A 23,399-nucleotide genomic window follows, 5' to 3' on the forward strand; every position below is an offset into this window, starting at 1 on the left:
GGATGTTAATTCAACTTTTGCTTATTTGTTGGAGATGGAAAACTTCTTCCACTTGCCTAGAAACTTGCAACCATGCAAATCTACACAGGATATTCTGAGAAGACATACAGATTTGTGCCTGTAGCATTTTTTCAAGTTATTTTAGGAAAAGGACTAAATTGGAGTGCTCACTTAAGAGAAAACACAGGAGGAACGTTTAATTTACCCACTTCTTCTCCTATTCCCCTATATTTAATCCCCTCAATACATTTTCTTTTCTTTCTTTCTTTCTTTCTACGTTGAAATGTTTCCACTGTATCTGTTTGAGAAAGGAAACCAATTTTATATTGTCAGTTTTATTCATGAAGTTTTATATCACTTTACAGTAACAAACAAAAAACAAAACAAAAGAGAAAACCTCAGCCAGTCCAGTCTTCAGATAGGCCAAGGGTTAGACCAACCATGAGAATCACCAAGATATGCCTCATGCATCTTACACAAGCCTGAGTAGTCATCTAGAACTCAGACTAATAAACTGATATGGCAATGTGTGAGCTACTTGATCATTTCAGCAGAGGGCTTGGGTAGGATTGTGGCAGCAGCAGCAGGGTTCTGCATTTCTCCATTCCACCCCCATCCCAAGCCCTCTCTGAGGTGGTAGAACAGACTCTTGCCTCAGATCCCTCTGATGGGAGGCAGCAGACAGGGGGCCTGTAGCTCCTCGTCCTCCAGCTGATCAAGGCCTTCCTGCTCCTCAGCTTCTTGCTCCCTGTTTTGGCCCAAGAGGGAGAGGGAAACTTATGCCTTTCTGCTACCAAGTGGAGGGCTCTGCTTGTAGGTCCAGCATAAGTTGAATTCACTGTATGGGGCATTAATTTATCTTGTGGTCAGAGAAAAACACTGATTTTTTTGGTGTAAGGGTGGAATTAATTAGGGTACAAAATTTAGCTAGTGGTAGTGTCTTTGAATCCAAGCAATGGAGAGCACCCAGCCAACAGGAGACTAGGGAGGAGGTGGGTCTGGCTAGGGATGAAGGAGTAGCTCAGGGAAGTGGTGTATTTCACCCTCATGAGAAGGCTAATCCCTTGCTTAGTAGGTGCTGGGTTTTTCAAGACCTGCTAATATATTGGGACACATTATGTACACCATAGTAACAGTCAAGCTAAAAAACAAATGTTCAGTACTCATTACTGTTTGAATACCACCCCTGTGACATTCACCTTTTTTCTTATTCTAGTACAGAGCTCCCTGTGCTAAAGTAATAGCTGGAAATTCAATGTAACTTTTAAAAATTATTTATGGGTAGGATAATTAAAAACAAAGATTAAAACAAGCTTTTAAGTAAACTTAAAAATAGCAGTTTAGAGAAAAACATGTTTATTAACCAGGTTGTTGCACTGGATTAATGTGCCAATTGGCCAATCTGCTAGATAACATCTACACAATGTTTCTTTCATGTTTCAAGAGTTGAAAATAACTGTACAAGGTTAAAGTACAAAAGTACACAAGACGGTGGACACGAAATATCCATGTATGAGTTTACCCCAGCTGCTGCTTTGTTTGAAAAAGTAGAACTTTAACTAAAAATACTGTCCTTCTATAGTTCTGTCAAGTTTAATGGAAGTGGGTATAACCTGATTACAACACTAACACCAGTATCACTGATCTCATATTTACAGAAAAATTGTACTTTTTCAATAAATTAAAGTCAATGCAACACCCATGCAAGCTAGAATGCTAGCTTTTTGGTGAACAAGGACCCAACCTCAGAACGGGAATCATCCACAAAGTCCCAGACTTTAAAATCATGTTCTTTTTCAAATTGCATCCATTCCTCGCATTGAAGATGTAAACCCCAATCCCATTCCTCTTTGTGTGTGAGTCTGTGATCGTGCCATCTCATATTGTGCATCCAGATTTCTGAATACTTCTTCCTGTTGCTTCAGAGTTTTATAACTTTCTTCATCAACTGAACTACAACCAGCTTCATCCTCACTCTAGAAATTAGAAAGTGATTTATAGAAAAAGATTAAATCATTATTATTGAACAATCAAAGCATTAATGTATTATAGCTGTTTTTTAAGCTTCATACAAGACCTTTTACTTGGCTGTTTGTAGCAGCTGGTAAGAATGATTATCAATAATATGAACTGTGCGCCAGAGGGGGCATTCAAGTGTAATGACACTTAGCAAAATTGATTAAGTTTAAGTAAGGTCCCCTCACCTATGAAAAACATGAATATTGAATTACATTAAACATTTGCTCAGGTTTAAAAAAAGCTAGACTGAAATCAACATTTGGATATTTAACAGTAAGGTAGAACAATTTAAAGTTGGAGGCAAAATCCAACAACAACTGGAATTGTTTTTTCTAATTTACTAGTCTGATCATCACTTCACTCCCAAATAATAAAAGATGTTTCTTCCTTATTTCTAAATGGATTTTTTTTTATTAGTACAAAGTAGAGCTGTCGATTAATCACAGTTAACCCTCAAATGTAGAAAACATCCAAAAATATTTAAATAATGGTATTCTATTATTGTTTAATAGTGATTAATTTTTTTAATCGCTTGACAGTCCTAGTACAAAATAATTGAATTAAATTTATATACATATCTGCAATTACTAAATAATATGTTTAATAACCCTGTGTAGCTAACTACTAGACTGTGAATATCGAGTTGAGAAACTACAATGGTTTCTGTTCCAAGCCTTCACAGACAATTTAGTCAGAATCTCCTCAAAGGAAGTTCAAGAACTTCTGCTTGAACCGGGAAATATTTCTGATTTAAATTCACAAACAGCATCTTAATATAATTTTGGAACACTCCAAAATGTGGTTTCAGCTATTTGTAAGCAATTTAAATGGATATTAGTCAGTCATAAAACACACTCTTTTAAGGAAGATTAAGATTATAGACCCAAATACAAAGAAATTCAGAACTCCATACCTTAATGCCCATTAGTTTTCTGAATTTGACATTTTGGTCCTTGTTTCCAAAATTCAATTTCTCCCATATTTCTGCAGACTGTGATTTATCCTACAAGAATAGGAAACAATTGCGCAAATTTAAATTTTTTTCAGAACATTTCCAATAAAATTACAACTCAAGTAGTAAGACAGATAGACAGAAAGATGCCTTAAAAAGATTGACACTAAGGGGTCTAGACAATGGCCTGCTTTGGTGGTATTATTCTTTATCGCCATATAGAAGTTCCCAGTTCAAATTTCCAGTCCAGGTCTGGTGCTGTAGGTCAACAAAGGGTGGGAGTGCTGTTGAAACACTAGACCCTCATTATAAACTGCTCAGAAGTAACACTTCTTACAACTAAGCAGGAGTTCTGATGAGCTCCAGAAGGGAGGCTGGTTCATGATTATCCTTCCCAGATAATGCTTACTGCTTTGAACATATTGATGGTGACAGACTGAGTCCCCCTGAACTTCTTCATTGCAGTAGAGCTGATGGGACATGCTAACGTGTAGTTTATCTTTACTATTATACTTTATGGGACACTGGAGTTTTTTTGGCTGGCAGTGTCTCCTATTTTGTCCAACAGCATAGTCTGAAGCTTTTGCTGTTTTTCAATCTTTCACTCTATAATACAAAAGACATTAAGTAGAAAGTGAAATTTGAAAAATCCAAATCTAAAACTTGTTTATTAAGGTAATTTGGTGGCAATGAACCTGATATACCACAAACTCCTTATAATCAGCATATGGTGTTTACAGCCACTAAACACTAACACCAAATCTTTGGCACTGGGAGGTGGAAAGATGAAACTCTATTCAAATCCTGACTTGCTTTCTATAAATTTCAACTATCCTCAAAACCTTTTTTTTTTTTTTTTTTAATTCAAAGATCTATATTTCTGTTAATACTATTATAAATCTGACAGCCTAAAACTTAAGGATTTAAAGGCTACAAATTTGCAATTTATAGGCACAAAATTGTTATCTTGTTAATGTGCTGCTTTATACCTGAGACATTGTTTGCTAGGCTGCAGAATTCATTTACTGTAAGCCTGCAGTGTGCCAGAAAGACAGCTTACCCAAAGTAAATGATCCAACTTTCACAGTGATGGTATGACAGAAATAATGTTATGGGGAGGTCAAAGCAGGATAACAGGCTGCATAAACATTATATTTTAATTCTGTCAGAATGTTACTTCATGGAAACCAAGAGCTTTTACTTTGTTTCTTTAGGCTTAAAACAGACTGTATATCCCATAGCAGAGGTCATCTTGCAATTGACATTTAGTTGCAACCTTTAAGCAACCCCAAGAAATTTATTTTAATATTTAATTATGCCTTATGGTTATCTGGGTTCTTAAATGTTCCCCATCACTGTAACATCTGACATTCAAGGACTAGGTCATTTCTTATTTCCTACACTCCAAATTTAATGTTTTGCTGTTGCTAACAGAGATTGTCAGTGTCAACAAGCAATTTCATTCTTCTTAGTTTAATCTTGTCACACAGAAAGCAACATTAAGATGTTTTCACACTAAGAGTAGAAAGGAGAGAATTACCCCTTCTTTTTTCCCTTGCCAGAGCATTTTCCGCTTTTTTTCCTGCTCAGCAAACTTCATTGGGTTCACTGCTGCTGGGTTATAATAGCTAGGTACTGCTATTCCAGTCTCTGCCAGTGCTTTTGCTTGTAGTGCTGCCATTTGAGCTGCCATAGCTATTTGAGGAGTTACTTGTGTTCCTGATGCCAGAAGAGCAGCAACATTGATGACAGAACCCCCAGTGGCAGCAGCTGCTGAAGAGAAAAAAGTGGTTTGGGGAGGGAGGGGGGGGGGGGGGGAGTTGGGGAATAAAAGTGAATGTTAAAGTTTTGAATAAACTTTCAACACAAGGAATAACCTGTTAGAGCAACACTCCAATATAATTTTAGCAATTGTTTTCTACCTTGCATTATTAGAAAATAGACGGAAAATGTAAGGATGAGACATGGGATGAACTTTAGAAAAATAGCAAGGTTTATGTTAAAAATGGGAAATCTACAATGGATTTTAATGAAATGGAGTTAAATTTAACATTACATTAAAACTCACCTTGTATTCTTTTAGACAATTAAAAAAAAACTAGTTACACCAAGTTCACAAATTTGTTTCTGAATCAATAGCCAAAAAAGGAGAACTGCACATCCTTCATCACTTTTAAGCAATGAACCATTAAAAGCCAGAAGATAGTGATGCATACTTTTTGGAATAAGTATAATATGTAATATAGTACTTGACTGGAATACCATATGGGAAACTAGAGCTCTATTCTTAAATACAATTCTCTCATTTCCTTGGCCAACAGGGGCTCAAGAACGTTCTGGGGTGCTTGTTCAGGCACGGGGTGTGGGAAGTGTCCCCCCTCCAAATAATTAACATGCAGAGTTCTTGTTATCAAGTCATCCTCAGGATGGTGATTGTGGTGCTGGGCACCGATAGGAACAATAAAAACCCCAACAGGAAGTTTTCAAACATTTTCTCATTAAATAGAACACCATATGTTCCAAGTTACCATAATTAGCTACTGAACAAGGAATAAATGGTTACAGGTATTTCATTGGATTTGTAGACCTGTTTAAGTCCAAGATCTAACAAAGCTACATCCTATTTTTCCTCCCATTACTGTTCTGTACGTATACTTTAGTTAAAAAATTTTTTTTACCAGCAACGATTTCCTGTTGTTTCTGTTTTTCAACCATTTCTTTTTCTCTCTGTTCTTGCAATTTCTTTGCTCTTTCCAACCTACAAGTGATTTACATAATAAAAAAGTAATTTAAACACATTAATATGCAAAAGATTAGCAATACTGGTCAGCTTCCATACAAATGTCTATTATTTAAGCAAGTTGGAATGAACATGAATGTTACCATTATTTACACAGAAATCTTGACGCTCAAAGGGGAAACTAAACTGTAAACATTTAAAGATTTTTTTATTTTTTTTAAAGCTTACAGATAGTAGTAAATAGATGCTTAGCAGTAAGGAAAACTAAGTAAAATTTAACACCCACACATGTACCAGTAGTGAATTGGTGGTCTTAATCCAGTCTTAAGTGGGTTTGCTGTTCAAATTCCAAAAGCCACCACAACTGGCATTAACTGGCTGATTCCTCCAGATCAGACACATACGTTTGGCAAAGTACTGTAAAGAATCTTGTACTGTCACTATTTGCACTGTCCTTATTAGGTAGGGAAAGTACTTCAGTCTGTAGTATTTGTTAGGTTTTTTTAAAATGAAATTGAGTACCTTCTGGCTAACGCTTCCTGTGCATCCATTGCTGTGTTTCGCCCCCTAAAAGGTGGTGGACTTGGACTTCGGCTGTGACTCCTACTGAACTTTCGGGGTTTTTCAATTCTCTTCTTTCTTTCTCTGTAAGTGACCATATTAATAAAAAGATCCATTAGTCACTGAAATAAATCCATGTGTATTTTAATATTCCATAAATAATTTAACATTAAAATCCTTCAACTGCTTTCCAAGGATACAGTGGAGGGTTAAAATGGGGGAAGCACAATTACAAATATAAAACAATACATCGCGAGGGGGTGGGGGTGGGGGGGAGCGAATAAATGAAAATACCAGAGGCCATAATTCTGTAATAGGGAATGCCAGAACACCCAATTCTAAGAATTAAAGTTCCTCCTTATTCATCTTTGACTGAATCTACAATCTACAGTTCTTACATGCTATGAAATTCAAAAATTTAAATAGGACATAACAGACGGCCATGGGAGCCTTCCTTTTTGAACCAATACCTTAAGATTACCAGAAACACACAAAGTAATGGTGTAAAATTCAATAAAATGTTTGGGGAAGAGTTCTATACCCCACTCAACACTAACAGGTGGATGTCTGTCCTAAAAATATTATTTTTGATGGGGAAAAGTTTGAAGGAATAATTTACAGTAATCATCTAATAATTTTATGAATAGTTCATGTCAAATACTTGAAATTACTACATCTTAAAGTGAAGTAGGAAAAAAAAAAACATCGATAAAAGGTCAAAAAGCAAGTTTAGCTCTAAAAAATGCATGGCCCTCTATAGGAGGAATGGTTTTACATACATAGGAAAAACACTGGTCTCGATACAAGAATAATAAATCTGCAAGATTTCAAAATTGCTAAACAGAAACCCAAGATTGGGTAGTCACCTATCACCCGTTGCTTTGCAGATGCTGTGTTCTGACTGGATGATTTTAAAGCCTAATAGGCTTTCCTTCTGAATCTCTAGACATAAATGAGGAAAATAACTGCATAGATTTTTTTGGCAAGTAGTCCTGCTAAAACTAAGAGCTGTAAAATTAAGATTAAGTTAGAAGAGCATCTTGAACCCAGGAATTCAGAAGCTCATACTAATACCACTGAAAGGGAACACTGCTCATTTGGAATTTTATCCAGTGCAGAGAACTCTGAAGCATGGATTTGCTGAAGGCTAGTAAACTGATAAGAAGCTAATTTCAATTATAGACTATTTGGTCACTAAAGAAAAATATTAGAAACTGGACACCAGTTTGTCTGGTAAGCCCCTTCCTCCCCAGCAATATAATTTCTGATATAAAGCATGATCACTTTTGGTTGACTGTAAAAATATATTGCTGCTAACCAATAGCTGCTCAGACACAATGAGGTGAAGCACAACTACCACCAATCCTCTCATCCAACATCACTGATCACTCGATTACAAGATATCAAAGATTTTTCCATTGCAAGGTTTCTGACAAGAGGAACATTACAACCACCATATCCTAAATTTCTGAAAGTATTTGACAAACAGCAAATTGCAAGAGACAGCACCCCACGTGGTTCTTACATAATGCCACAGACAGAGGGAAAGTATTTTAAGATGTACAGTGCCCGAAGCTTTTACAATTTGACATTTAATGAAGCATAAATACAAGCTGTGATAAGGAATATGGCTGGTTGGGGACAGAGCAGCTATTTTAAATATTCTGCTCCTTTTTTCCAAAGCTGCACTGACTGCAAACAATTTTCAGTGAACTAACTACCAGAGTAAAGTTACAAAACAGATCAGTTTTCACTAAAAACCTGATGGAGAACAAAAGAGGTCAGTTTACTCCCTCAATAGAAGAGATCACAGTCAAAATATTGACTCAGGCACTGTGAAACTCGGGACAGAGTTGCATCATTCACCAGAACTGAGTTAATCCACAACATGTGTTTCAGAGACACCTGCATACCTGTCATAGCAGCAGTTATCAGGGATTGATCAATGATGTGCCCAACCAAGGCATCAAGAAAATTAAAGAATTTTAACTTCTGTATCTGAGCATTTTAGTTTAGAGTTGAAAAATGGTTATTGTATGCTTCATGCATCCCATTCAGCTCTGAATCTGAGTGAGACAATGGCAGAACTGCTAGAAAGTTATAAATACCAAAGACAAAAAGACTTCAGACTGATCTAAGTGCCAATAAAGAAAGCTCACTTGGAAAACTAACTGGGGAGTTTCTTGGAAACCGTCACCAGTAACTCAGGCTTTGACAACTATAAATGCTGTGCTGTATCACGGCGAATGCAGTATTTCATGAATAGGAAGCTTCATTTTGCGGTGGAAGTATAACCATGTCTTGCTAATTAATTTTTTGTTGGAGCTCAGTCCAGTGGTTTTACCTCAAAAGACTTTAACTGAGCTCAGATGTGATACGAAGGCCCAGCTGCTGCTAGAAAAAGCACAAGAGTTGTATGACCCACATACACTTTATTTCAAATATTAATGACTCATTTTTCCAGGATTTTGATTAGGTCTGAATACAGCAATCACCAAAAAAGGGGATTACTGTCATGATTGATTACAACCCAATATACTGTATATTTTTGGTTGGCAAGATCATGACTAAACTGAAAGCCCTTTATTTTTCCTGCAAACTTGCTGCTCAGTTTCAGTTATTTTTTAATTCAGTTCTTGAAGAGGAAGCAAGAACACAGCTTTTAAATGATACTGAATTGTTTTTATGTTAAATACATGCAGTCTATAGTTTTAGAACTCTAAAGGGAACTGACACATTCCATTCTCCATATTCTGCCCCCCCCCCAAAAAACAGTTTAAAATCCTTCATTAAATATCGGTAGGAGCATGTCCATTATGTCACATACATCCCCTCAGCTGTCTTCTGAGAAGTGCATGTTGAAATAATATATCTTTGTGAGAAAAACCACACTATTGAATTCTGTGGCTGATCAGATGAAGTTTGCTGAATATTTCACAAGTGTCATTGCAATATTACACCAGAACCCTGATTTTCATAGTGGAACATACTGGGACACTAAACTGATCTAATGCTAAAAAGTCACAACAGATTTCCAAACTAAAGCCATTACTTGAAATATTTGGATTACATTATAAGGATGGGAATTTGAATATTTCAGAGGATCTCCGAGGGTTCTGAGAGTGTATCAATTTCACATATAGGATTCACATGTTTTTTCCCCAAGTTTGTTGAACGTAATAAGCATCTACCGCCTGTTTTGGATCAGTGCTTACAGCAAATCATTCACTTGTTCAGAACAAAAACTGCAGCATATTAAAGATGCAAAAGATGGCAAATGCAAGTAGACTCTGATATTCTGAACATTCATGCCTTATTCTGCTGGTAGCTGGCTCCAATGAGGCAAGAGTCTCACTGGGAAGCAGACAGTAGTAAAGATGGCATTACCAAATTTTCCATGTACTTAATTCTGAATGGCAATAAAACAAGTACAGATAAACTCACTGATGAGAAGTTCCATAGGCAATTTAGCATATTAAAAACACTACTAAAAATACAAGTGCACTATCTCAATACAAGCTAAAAAACCCCCAAGAACTGCAAAAGGCTCCAGATCTGTCAAACAAAGCTGTGGAGTCAAGTGCACCAGATATACTGAGGGTCAATATCTTTGATAGCTATTATTTTCAAGGTGGGTAGCTCCCATTTCCCGAAGTGTGTTTTACAAAGAAGCACCATCTGGAAACAACAAGATGCAGATACAGTAAAGTTATTTTTAACAAGCACTTTGGCAATCTCACCACTCTAGTAACATCAAACAACAGATTTTGTTGCCTCTTTCATTCTGCATTGTTTTTTTTCTTTTTGAGAACTTTATACTCCAAGTTGACTAAGCTGAAAGTGTGGCATGAACAGGTTAGACTGAAATATAAAGTGAGCTTGACAAGAAATAATTCAATCAAAAGTAGTTCAAATGGAATTACACATCTGTCTTTCAGTAAGAAATTATACTATACCACCATCCACCAGAGGATCTCAAAAGTGGTTACAGTTATTCTCAATAGCTCTGTACTTAAGTAATTCAATTTTATAGCCATGGAGCTGAAGTCTAAAAACATCAAGCAATTTCTCTAAGGACACATAGCAAGGTTGGGCAGACATGGGAATAGAAGCCATAACTTTGGACTCTTAGTTCTGCACTTTTAACAAAGCCATCTGTCCTCTCATTCTTTGGGCTGATATCATTTTTCAAAATCCTATAATCTATACTGTCTCAGCTCATAGGATCCCCCAAACATTCTTTAATTTGTGGGGTCCCAAGACTTCTTTTAAGTTATACCATGGAGTCATTCTACTAAAAAAGGTGAGAACCCAACTCTTAGATGGTAAGCTCTTTGGAGCAAATGCATCATCTTATGAATTTGTACAGTGACTAGCACAATGGAGCCTCTAGATATTAATGCCATAGAAAGCTATTTCCATTAAATTATGCCATTCCAGTTAATCTGAATAGATTTTAAAACGTGCTACATTTGAGTGGTGACAAAGTCTCTGTGATCCAATAACATTTACACAAATGACAAATTAAGAACATAATACTTACCGGCTTCTGCTCCTAGTTCTACTTCTGCTTCTACTTCTATGTCTGTGTCTAGATTTTGATCTAGAACGAGATCTTATACGGCGTTTTCTCTCTCTGCTTCGGGACCGTGACTTTTTTCTATCACGGCTTCTACTACGATGACGCCTGAAAACATACATTCCAGTAATAAAGTTAATATCTTGAACAATTTAAGTGAGGGGTATGAAAGAAAAAAACCAAGAAGACTACCACTATAAGAAAGCCATTAGTTCATTAAGCAATGTTACTCATTTGATACACCATATATTAGTGCGGTAACCAAACAACATGAAAAGAGCATTCCAATGCAGGAATCCTAATTTGAAGAGCTAACTTGAGTTTCTTATCTAAGACAGCAGAACTCTAATACCTTAAAGGAAACTCTTCACTTAGGAGGTAGGGACTTTAAAGGCAATACACGGAAAAGGAAAAGCAACACTCTGACGCTAGGAGGAGAAAATGTACTGTCATTGGTGCTAAGGGATTAAATATTTATGCAATATACATTCATTGCATAAATTAATATGCATACGTTGGATTAATTTTAGACTATCTATATCAAAACTTAAAGAGGCCCAATAACTTTATTATCAACTCAGGGGAAAAAAAATCTGGACTAGCATTAAATGCATTGCATAATAAAACGGGAATCTTTGCTACTTTAGAGTTAACATTCTGCAAGAAATAGTTTTGTTTTGTTTTTTTAACCCAGAGTTAGAGACAATTCAGTTCTATATAGGAACTCTCATAAAACTCCAAAGCACCCAACTTTTGTCAAGCACTTGAAGGAGAAAAAATATGATTATTTAATGATCATTTATAGAGAACTTACCTTTCACGAGACCTGGATCTTGAATGACTTTTGCCTCTTGATGATTTCCTTTCTTTGCGTTTGTGTCTGTCCTCACCATTTTCAGATGAAGTTAGGCTCTCTCTTCCCTTGTCAGAAGACTGTTCTTTGTCATTGTGGTCGTCAGATTTGTGTTTCTTGGAGGACTTTTCTTTGGACTCGTGTCTTCTTGCCTGTTTTAAGAAGAAGTTGGTTCTTTCAGGAAGATAGTGCAACAAAAAGAGTTAGTATGGTATCAGAAGATAAAAATGATATGTTGTGATGCAACATTAGTAACCTTAGGAGTGTGGCTCAGTCAAGAGTGATGGCTATTTTACTTAATACCATCATCTACCCAATGTTGCAAATACAGACTGTCATTTCCCCCACCACCTATCTTACGTATTTCTAAAGCATTCATCAGAGTACAGCAGAACCCCACTTATCCAGTCTAACTGGGACCGGGGCCAAACCAGATAATCCAAAGAATGGGAAAGTGCAAGGCAGCACCATCTTGCGGTCACAAGAGAGACTGCCCACTTCCGGAACTGTGCACACTGGTTGTTTGGTTAATATGGAAAGCCAGATAATGGAGGGTCGGATAAAAGGGGTTCTACTATAATATTACACTGTCTCCTGACATGACAGTTCAAAGCACTACAATGAAAACGGTGTTCATCCTCAGTTACTAGTTACTCCATCTATAATGGAGCAACGCTAAAAACCTAACACATTTCTGTCTCTACCAGTGTCTGAGCATGTATACACACACACATACATATTTGTAAATAAAATACATTTAATATTTGTCTGGAGACATACCATGTACACAAGCACATCTGTAAACCCATACATAGCTTCAGACATACGTCTGACAACTTATTTGAAGTTTAACAATTCTTCTACCCATGATTAAATAAGTACTGATGACTTAAATTAAGGTATTTAAAAAATTAAAATTAATTTTGAGGCCTCACACTATAGTTTAAAATGGAGATCTCCTGCAATGCTGCACTGCAATTTTTTTCTGCATTGCCTCTTTTTAAAGCAGGCTCCTCTTCCTTCTATAGCTGCAGTGCCAAAAGTACTTTGGCAAGGTTAGTTCTGATTTTTATCAGTGTTTTCATTGGAGACTAAACCATGAAACAATTTTTCTTCTTAATATTTCCAGCTTATTTACCAACTGTTTCTAATACAAAATACTGTAGATCTTTTAAGTTATTTTTTTTAAAAAGGATTCTAAAAATCAAACTATAAACATCATATAGCAGTATCAGCACAAATCCTATGTTTTTTGAAATACAGTCATTTACAGGTTCAGCTAAGTCTGCTCTAAAGAAATATTGAACATTTAAATATCCTTTCCCCCAACTACCTATTTATCACTTAAAATAGTCAAGCCTGGAACAGACTTGTCATAATTAGATAATACCAACAATAAGCTTTTAAGATGCTTTCACTCAAATCCTTTAAACTAAACTTTTGCTGGTAAATTTCAAATTTTAGACATGTACTAGATCCTTCATTTCAAACATTTCTAACAAACTGGAAATATCTTTGCTATTTTTAGTCTATTATTATAGTTTTAACTCATAAAATAATAACTACAATATATGGAAATATAGTTGAGTTAAACAGAAGTCTATTTTTAGATGTCAGCTACTTAATACTATTTACATCCATGAATACAATGCAAGACATTTTGACCTATATATTCAAAAACAGCTACTGATGTTTTTAGTCTTTAGTCTGTGGCCATTAAACAACTTTAAGAACCTCAATTCCCAGCAAAAACAATCTGAAAGCTAAGATGTACCATGAGACACTATCCAGGTAACCTATTAATGAAAAACCTGCTAATCATTTCAATCAACTTGCAAGATGTAAAAGCTTCACTGAGACCTAATACTATAGTAAAACGCTGGAATTTTTTTTTTTTTATAAGTGAAGAAAAACTTTCTGAACATTAAGTGTAATGAGAATTTTTTTTTTTAATTTCAGTCTTCTAGACATACACTCAGTAATAAAACACCATTACATCCCATAACTGATTTAAGATATTTTTAAGGGAAATATGAGTTTGAATGACTAATAGTTACCTTATCATGAAGTAGGCTTATAATTTTGCTATCTGAGTCTGGAGCGTCTTCAGTTCAGTCTCTTCGCGCATTAGCACGCTGAGTATGATTTATTATAGAAATGTTATCATGTGATCTAAACAATATAGTCAATTTCACAAAAACTCCTAAATTAATTTTTACAGAGCTTCCATTGGGATGGGGGAAGGGAAAGTTCCCGTCCCACATTCAAATTTTAGGAGTTCCCCATCTACCCAGCCTATTACTGCCCCACGTGACAGCCTCCCTCCTGGCTACTACTGCTGCTCCTTGTTTGCTCCTTTCACCTCTTCTCTGGTGGCTAAGCCAGTTATCTCCAATGTACCATTGCTACTGCCTCTTCTCATTCCCCTTGCCTTCGATTTTTAAAGAAGCCCTCTGTGAGCTCTTTGCTGTCACAGCCATACTTCCAGTTGACTCTTGCTGACATTGCTACATATATACTGCTGCAGCATTCCTTAAAATTCGAAGTTGCAATCATCAGAGTTTAGCCAGTGGGGATTTAAAAAAAAAAAAAAGAAATATCCTGAGGTAGATGGGTATTCAACATTGAGACCCCTGAGTAGGGGTCAGGCATCAGAAGACGTAAGGCTTCTGGTTAATGGAAGCTCTGTGAGATAGTCACCCAGAACACCAATTCTATTTCTCCATATGAAATTTTAATTTGGCTGATTCCACAAAAAATTTAAGTTACCAGTTTCTGAATGCAATTTTGCTATAAACTATTACCTTCTTGTCAAAATGATGGCTTCAATCATGCTTCACAATGATGGGTACTCCATACCCATTTAAGTTTTTGAGTTTCCAATGGTTTTTTTGTACTTACCATAAAGTCATTTATATATAGTTTTACACACACGCACATGACTACAAGATACTTTTAAAGATGTATTGTACAATTACCTAAGCACTACAAAGTGTTAATTACCTCTTTGCTTCTGCTCCGGCTTCTGTGTTTTCTTCCTTCGTTATCTGAAGAAGAAAATATTTATCAAGTAAATATGAACTTTCTTGTCAAGTTTTATTAGTTTATACTCATGTAAGTTATTTAGCTTTTCCACCCCACAGAATCAAAAATAAAGGTTTAACAAAAATTAAAAACTATACTTAAGACGCCTTATCTATGTCAGAAACCATATTATTAGAACAGAGAATTTTTTTAATTACCGTATATACTCGTTCATTAGCCCATTCGTTTATAAGCCGACACCCCCCCCCCAAGATGGTTAGGTAAAAATAGCAAAAACTGCATGACCCTTGGCAAACTTTGGCTCCCGGCCATCAGGGTAAGCCGCTGGCGGGTCGGCACGTTTTGTTTACTTGGAGCGCCTGTGGCTGTGGTTCGCCATTCCCAGCCAATGGGAGCCACGGGAACTTCCCGCAGCTCCCACTGGCTGGGAATGGTGAACCGTGGGCCACAGGGAGCTGAGGGGCTCCATGCCTGCAGACGCTCCAGGTAAACAAAACGACAATGTATTAGATATTCAATTCAATGATTGCATAGAGTTTAAAATCACCAAATTTTGGTGAATACCCATTTATAAGCCAACCCCCGCTCTTTGATGCGTCACTATTTTACCAAAAATATTCGGCTTATGAACGAGTATATACGGTAATTTCTTTTCACCATTTATGCTATTTACTTTTGCCTGACTAGTTTATTTCATACTCACCTCCTAATCAGCTAGAACATAATTGTTGTATTTAGGATATAAACCGTGGAGTAAAGTGTCTTAAACCAAACACATCTAACAGAAGAGATTTACACATCAAGTTTTCTAATTTCTAATACTTATGTGTTGCCAAGAAAAATATCCATTAGGCTTTGGAAAAATATTCAATTTTTATTTTCAGCACATGAATCATTTAAAAAAGTTAGTAAGTCTCAGTATACAGTATTTCAAAAACAGTTTCAGGCTCAGAATTAGTAGGGTTCCAGACTTTCAGCTTCTCAGTCTTAAGCCACCGGCACCAGACTTCTGAGAGCAACTTTTTCCAAAGCTGTATTTTAAAAACAGAGATTCAAGTTCTGCAAGTGTGCATGTTTCTATTTTAGAGTATTTTTAAACACTGTATTCTACTATAAAAATTAAGTTCAGGCAGATATGACTAATAATATGTCAGTTTTCTTCAAAAGGACATGCACAGTAACACAACCAGGATGAAATTTACATATTTTGGCTGGTAGTGAATCCACAGGAATCAAGAATTTTGTTCTCTATCAGAGATAATTTATAACTTGCTTCATTAACTTATTTGCACATTACCCAGGCGCAAAATATGTTATCTCCAGAACTTCCTGAGCCAGGATCAAGTTTATACACTATGACAGGATTTTACAATCTGCCATAATAAATACCTATACAGGTAAAGCAACATCACTTTGAGATTGACCATACCTGACTTCCGTTTTCTTTCCCTTGATCGTGAACGCGATCTTGAGTAATGATGTTTTGAGATTCTAGGAGAATTAGATACATCTGACTGTTCCTTTTTCTTCTCTCTCTCTGGGGATGATTTTTCTGGGGCTATTCCATCTCGTTCTGTATCACTACCCTACATGGGCAGATTAAAATATTTTAAACTTAAGATCAAAGATTTTTTTCTTTTTAAATTCAAAGAGAAGATAATGAGATACACTAGCACATAAGCTGCTCTTTTCACCTTGGGTCTTATTTAAAGTGTTCAACTAAATCAGCCATCTTTTAAAAACAGAACATTCCAGGATGACTTGATTTTCTATCAAGTGAATGTTATGGATACATAATCATTTTGTCTTAATGTTTGTGTTCTAAAATGACAGTTGCTTCCTGCACCATTATCAAGACATGCTGCATCCAGTCTAGTGCGAACAGAATTACTAAGAGCATCACCAGAAACCAGCTTAACCATAAAAGAACACTCTTAAAGAAGAAGACTGGACTTTCATAAATGAGGTTGTTGTTTTTTTAAATTTGTAGTGAAAAATTGTTTGGTATTCATTTAATTTTTGTACCATTTAAAGCTCATCTTGTATTTCTCCAAATTATATTGTTTAGCTGTGCATCCTAATGCTGCTTTTATAAATTCATATCACTCAAGTTACTTCTGGTGTATGATGCTGTACAAACAGGCCAGATTAAATCGTGTTATGAATCAGGGCACAACAGAGCTAAATCATGGTGCTCTAAGCATCAAAGTCTGCAGTGCAGAATTGGCCTGGAAGAGACAGGAAATTAAAAAAAATATATAGAATTTACAGAGCTCCAAGCTACTAAGTGTTAAACAATGGTTAGCCATATAGCAGTGCTATTATTAAAATATCATTCTGTGTGAAATGCGTGTTTGTAAGAATCACAGGGATCCATAAACATTGTGTCTCAATGATTTCTGTATCAAATCTGCTCAGTTTGCAAGAACATGCTTTCTCCACTCTTCCCCAGTTTTGTTGTCAGCTCCACGAACTCACCTTGGTATCTGACATTTAAGATGAATTCTTTCCATTTCATGCATTGCCAGCAAGATACTCTACAAAACCAGATTATGCTTTCATTTGCACCTATGCACACTCACTGACTTCTGAGATTCTGAACAGGTGAAATGAAGGCATAATCAAACCCGCGGAGGCAACCAAGTAGCAGAGATTTCACTGAGGGCATAATTCGGCCTGAAGAATGTGTTACTGGTCACAAGAGGGACAGAATCCAGTTTGACTAAGCCCAGGTGAGTTTGTATGGCTGACAGAAAAGCCATGCTTTTACTGGCAAACTGCGCAAAACAGATGTAGAAATCAGTTAGACAGTAAATATGGAACACTACCTTGTGTGTTTTTTTTTTTAAACAGCATCAATTTCAGGATAGAACCAGATTTTAACAGAGAGGATTAAAAAACCTAATGATTTGGGGGGGGGGGGGGGGCGGGGAGGGAGGAAATCAAGAAGAGGTTTAAATCCATTTTTTGCCACTGTAAATTATAGTAAGATTTTCTTTTTTTAAATAAACCCGTTTGAAATGAAATCTGAATTCAATACAAAATATGTTAAGGCCTAAACTCATTATTTTCTCTTACAACAGGGGTTCTCAAACAGGGGGTCATGAGGTTATTACATGGGGGGGGGGTTGCGAGCTGTCAGCCTTCACCCCAAAACCCGCTTTTCCTCCAGCATTTATAACAGTGTTAAATATATAAAAATGTGTTTTTAATTTATAGGGGGGGGGGGTCGCACTCAGAGGCTTGCTATATGAAAGGGGTTACCAGTAGAAAAGTTTGAGAACCACTGTCTTACAACATTTAAATACAAAAATAAATCTGTTGAATACATGAGCCTCTATCAAAGACTTTGAATTAAAGGCTACTTTTCTATATGAAGAAAGAATCGGGAAAAACATCCTACTTTTTAAATATGGCACAATAGGTCAGCCTAAATAATTTAGGAGACTGTCTCATTTTCAAGAGACTGAAACCAGACTAGGAACATGAAATCCAATCACTAGGCATATCTGAAAATTTTCCCGGGAGGACCTGAAATAGTCTGTTTAATTCACTAATTAGTTAAACCCTCTGTTTAATAAATCATTTAGTTGTAAATGTGAAACATGCTTTGATAAGAAGTTTATGTATCCAAAACATAAAAGGGTTTGTTGATTCCAATTTAATTTTATATGCTGTTGTATGTATTTAATTAAATTCCAGTCACCATCCTACTGCAGCTTGACACAAATCATAATTAAAAGGTTAATTATTTAGTAAATAAGCAATGCATCATTCACCATTTTCTAACATACTAAAATGTACAATTAATAAGAATCTGAAAATATTAAGCTATGTAATTGCTTAAATAAATGTATACAGTTATAGGGTACCCTCCTAGGTTGCAAAAAGATGTAACAAATCTAATATAAAAGCTCTATTTTGTTGTAAATGAACACATTTTAATGGTTATATCAACCAATGAGAATGCACCTTTCTTTAGAAAATAAAGGAAGTACAAATCAAAAAGTTTATTAAAATCTAGGTTTTCCAAATCAATGGACCCTGCTACTTTAGTTATTCTTCCGATTACTCAGATAAAAACAATGCTACAGTAAAAGCTCTTTTGTCTAGCACTTCACCAACCGGCAAGCTCTATAAACCAGCATTTCTGATCTACACTGAAAGTCCAGTGGTGCAGAGCCAGCGGGGTGTGGGAGGGAATGCAGGGCGTGCTCCGGGAGGGAGTTTGGGTCCAGGAGGGGGCTTGGGGCAGGGACGCAGGAGGGGGTTGGGGTGTCAGATGGGGGGGGGGGGTGGCGCTCACCTCCAGCAGCTTCCCACAAGCAGCTCCCCATCCCTGCTTTTGCTGCCTCCGTGGCTCCCAGACCATTGGGCCGGGCAGCGCCTGCAGACAGAGACAGTGTGCCTGCTTGCAGAGTCACCTGGGCGCACTTCTGCCAGGAGCAGCAGGGACAGAGAGATGCCAGAGCTGAGTGCCCCACTCCATCCGGCATCCCAAGCCCCCTCCCAAAGCCTGTGCCCCACAGCCCCTCCCCCGAACTCCAAACCTCTCCCTCTGAGTTAACCGGCATTTTTAATTTACCGGCACCCCCCATTCCCTCAGCATGCCGGTTAAAAAAGCTTTTACTGGATATAGTGTACTAATGGTGGGCTTTTTTCATCGGTGACATTACACAATCCTTTCACATCTCCTCAATATTCACAATTCACATGCTTTAGCCCGCCCACCCACTCCACGTTGTCCAGGCAGCTAATATTTTTTTTACTGCTTCCTTCCTTCCACAGCAGCATCTTTGCAAAATTCTACTCAAACACTCGCCTGGGGTGAGAAAGCAAGCAAGCAATTATTATTTTTCTATTATCAGGATAACAACACATACCTCTCATACAGCATTTATTATAAACGTGTAGCACACAAAAATGTATTTTGGATACAAAGTGTCCTCCACTTATATATCTTGAAAAATCAAAAGAAGTTATGCACATAATTTTCAAGATATAGCATCCTCCACTTATGTATCCAAAATAAATGTTTGTGTATTATTCTTTTCAAAATTTGATATTTAGAGATTCTGGTTTTAGATTGCTAATATACTTAAATTAACAGTTAGTCCCCAGATTGAGTATCTTGACTTTTGCTTGTCTAGTCCTATTTAGCTCTGAAGTTCCCCGCCCACAGGAAACCATGGTAGGCCTTTAGATAATGGAGCATAAACAACTCCACATTTGTCATTCCATCAGTCGTTGGCATTCCAAAACACTCTGACTAGTTTCTCATACTTTTTAGAGAGAGGGAGTGCTTCAGAGTACTGTTGGTACAGTGATCATGTGGGATATTTGCAGATGCCCACAACTAATGAGTTTCACAGGATGATTTATATTACGGTAACAAAAAAATTTCTGACATGTTTTATTTTCAGCAACTCGACCAGTGTCTGTTATTTCTTTAGTTGGAGTATATTTTTATGAAGTATTTTAAAAAGCTGACATTAAATTTTAAACCCATTTTCTTTGGGGAATAGAGATGAGGGGCTGAAGTACCAAACAATAATTTTTTTTAACAACTGTCTTTTTTGCTGTCCACATACCATGCCCAGCAGAAAGTACAGTAGACCCTCAGAGTTACCAACTGACCCGTCAACCACACACCTCATTTGGAACCAGAAGGACACAATCAGGCAGCAGCAGAGACCAAAATAAATAAATAAATAAATAAATAATACAGTTGTGTGTTAAACATACACTACTAAAAAAAGGGAAAGCAGAATTTTTTTGTAAAGTTTCAAAGCTGTATGAAGTCAATGTCCAGTTGTAAACTTTTGAGAGAATAACTAACATTTTGTTCAGAGTTATGAACATTTCACAATTATAAAGAACCTCCATTCCAGAGATGTTCGTAACTCTGAGGTTCTACTGTAAGCCTATTACAACACTGTTCTCCAGTTCAAAAAAGCCGTATTATTCACGTCCAAAATTACTCGTCCACCACTCAGCAAAGTAAGGACACTTCTACACTGCACAGAAAGGCCTGAATTCTGCAAAAACTTAGGTACGGGGCTTAACTTCACACACTGCGAGTAGTCTTACTATTCACAACGGGTAAATTTAGCCACATGCCTAAGGGTACGTCTTCACTACCCGCCATATTGGCGGGTAGCAATCGATTTATCCAGGATCGATATATCGATCCCTGAACGCACTCCCCGTCGACTCTGGAACTCCACCGGAGTGAGCGGCAGTAGCAGAGTCGACGGGGGAGCTGCAGCAGTCGATCCCGTGCTGTGCGGACCCCAGGTAAGTCGATCTAAGATATGCAATTTCAGCTACGTGAATAACATAGCTGAAATCGAAGTATCTTAGATCGATTCCCCCCCCCCCAGCATAGACCAGCCCTAAATCTCTGCAGGATCAGGGCCTAACTGTGAAAGCAAGCTGACTATTGCTCAGTGGACTCAACGAGTTGCATCATAAAGCTAATTCATGTATGTGACCCAAGGACCTTTTAATCCCAACAGGCAAAGGGTTACAGAAATGTCATGAGTCTGGTGTGTACATTAAGTCACTAAAGAATATAATGTGAGGTCTCAAATGAAAGCTGCTGTCACACCGGTCTGTGAAACGTAGACACAGACACTATGTAAGGAGCTATGTTTTTAAAGTCAGTATCAAGGTATTAATCACCAGCAAAGGTGAAAAACAGGTTTTCCTCCAGACAGGAGGTAAGAAGTGTCTCTCTCTGGATGTAGATTAAGCAGTATAAACTAACAACAGATACCCATTTACATACAAAGTTAATGTTAATAAAGTGATGTGAAATCAACAGGGAAGTAGCACACAGTAAAAACAAGCCAAGGGTGATTTTTCTGAATATGAACAAAGACAATGATGACAGTCCCTCACCCTGCACCTAGAAAGCAAACGGGCAGTGCATTTAAATTCGTGAAAACAGTATCTCAGCCAACCTTGGCTGAAAATGCTACAGAGAACTTTAGGTGAGATAAAGTTCTTTAGATAGGAGATGAACCTGGTAGTTAAATTTAGTCTCTAGAAAGCGTGTTATATTGTTTTATATATGAAGTATTTGCTTCCAATATTCTTACTCACCTTGAATCTTGGATAATAAATATATTCTTGTTTTCAATGTAAACATATCTAAGGGCTTAATGTTAAGCAAAGTCCTTATCCTGAGTTGAATCTTACAAGCTAGGGTGTTCTGTTCCCTTAGGAATAGCAGATCTGGTAATTCTGCGTGTAACCTGTGTCGGGACTAGGCAAAGTAAGGGCTGGGATGGTCAAGACAAGTGGTTAACAGGCTGGTGCACGTTAGGAAGCGGACACCGAGTTAAGACTTCCTCAGGCTCCGAGTTCTGGGTACCCTGAGAACCATCACAATACAGTTCTGGGGTGGATAGCAGATCTAGGATTCTCTCTACTCCCATAGTAATTTGACATTAATTTTCTTCCTATATGTGACAGACTAAATGATTCACATAATCTGACATGTGTCAAATATAAAATACCAATTTTATAAATGCAAAATGATTCTATCAAAGATAGAGAAGAATAAGTTTTTCTTTACAATTACAGCCAAAATTTGCAAGACATTAGTGATTTTGCTCAATTAGAGAAATCTTGAAGAAGACTGGCTTTCAGAAAGTACCATGCACACCCAACTTCAAGAAATCAAGTCCCTTTAAGGCATCTCACTTTTGGCATCGTTTGGTGCACCAAAAAAACCCACTATTTTTGAAAATACTACCTATGTTAACTTGCCTACTACATTTTCCTTCTTCGTCAGAGTTATGTTTGACTGACCTCTTAAAATTTTACAAACACGAATTTTTAATCGGGAATAAAGTACAAGATTAAAACCGCAAGCTTAGCCAATCATTTACCAAAAAAAGCAAATCCCCCCTCTCTTAAAGTCGCATATATGAAGGAGAAAAGGCGATAAAGAAGTCTGACTATAGTAAGGGAATCTCCCCTTAAAACTACCAATCAGGACAGTTTTTGAGTGCGTTTAAATGCTGCGTGTTAGAAAATAGTTTCAGATATTAGATCTATTCCCAAACATGGAGAAAGGTATAAAGGGGCGGGGAGGAACAGAGGGATCCGCCGGAACGCGAGCTATGGAGAGTCTGGACTCCAAGGCGCCCTTTCCCCCTTCGCAGGAGCACCCACCCCTCAGGGCCAGCACGTAGCTAAGCCCAAAGCAGACGTTCCCAAGACTCTTTGCTTTCCTCGCAAACCGGGAGACGGGGGGGACAGGAACTTCTGGAAGAAGAGGTGAAGGTGGCAAGTAGCCTCCCCTCCCCCACACTGAAGCCTATTATGGCGCCGCCAAGGGGAGGAGGTGGACGCCATTTTGTCTACGCGCGTACCCGGTTCCCTCGACTCAGATCCCCCCGTCCTCTCGCTTCCCCGCTCCCTAAAACACCCCATGATGAGGAGCACCTACTGCCATGCTCGAGCGCTTGGGGTTTCGCTCCCCTCACAGGCTCCTCAGAGGGACCCAGCCTCCCTCGACGGCTGCGGGCGGCTCTAGAGCTCACTGACTGAAGCCGACAGACCCCGCCCGCTTACTCCAGCGCCTCCTATCGGGTACCCGGATGTAACAATGGCCGCGGGAGGATGACCGCAGTGCATT

General features: G+C 37.5%; 1 protein-coding gene across 11 annotated transcripts; it reads right to left on the bottom strand.

Moving 5' to 3' along the window:
* Positions 1 to 319: 319 nt before the first annotated feature.
* On the bottom strand, positions 320 to 23,381 carry RSRC2 (arginine and serine rich coiled-coil 2). 11 transcript variants are annotated; one of them, XM_065568142.1, is made up of 11 exons: positions 23,211 to 23,351; positions 16,179 to 16,335; positions 14,708 to 14,751; positions 13,762 to 13,839; positions 11,666 to 11,878; positions 10,816 to 10,959; positions 6,234 to 6,356; positions 5,650 to 5,729; positions 4,512 to 4,741; positions 2,933 to 3,022; positions 320 to 1,976 (listed from the first exon to the last, which is right to left on the bottom strand). In XM_065568142.1, exons 4-11 carry the CDS (start codon positions 13,767 to 13,769, stop codon positions 1,797 to 1,799), a joined length of 1,068 nt encoding a protein of 355 aa, XP_065424214.1. In that variant the 5' UTR covers positions 13,770 to 13,839; positions 14,708 to 14,751; positions 16,179 to 16,335; positions 23,211 to 23,351; the 3' UTR covers positions 320 to 1,796. The 11 variants fall into 11 exon arrangements, with proteins under 11 accessions (XP_065424214.1, XP_065424212.1, XP_065424215.1 ...); XM_065568140.1 differs by having other exon boundaries at positions 4,512 to 4,744; XM_065568143.1 differs by having other exon boundaries at positions 23,207 to 23,344.
* Between the last annotated feature and the right edge of the window lie 18 nt (positions 23,382 to 23,399).

Source organism: Chrysemys picta, chromosome 15, assembly GCF_011386835.1.
Source record: "Chrysemys picta bellii isolate R12L10 chromosome 15, ASM1138683v2, whole genome shotgun sequence".
Classification (NCBI taxonomy): Eukaryota; Metazoa; Chordata; order Testudines; family Emydidae; genus Chrysemys; species Chrysemys picta.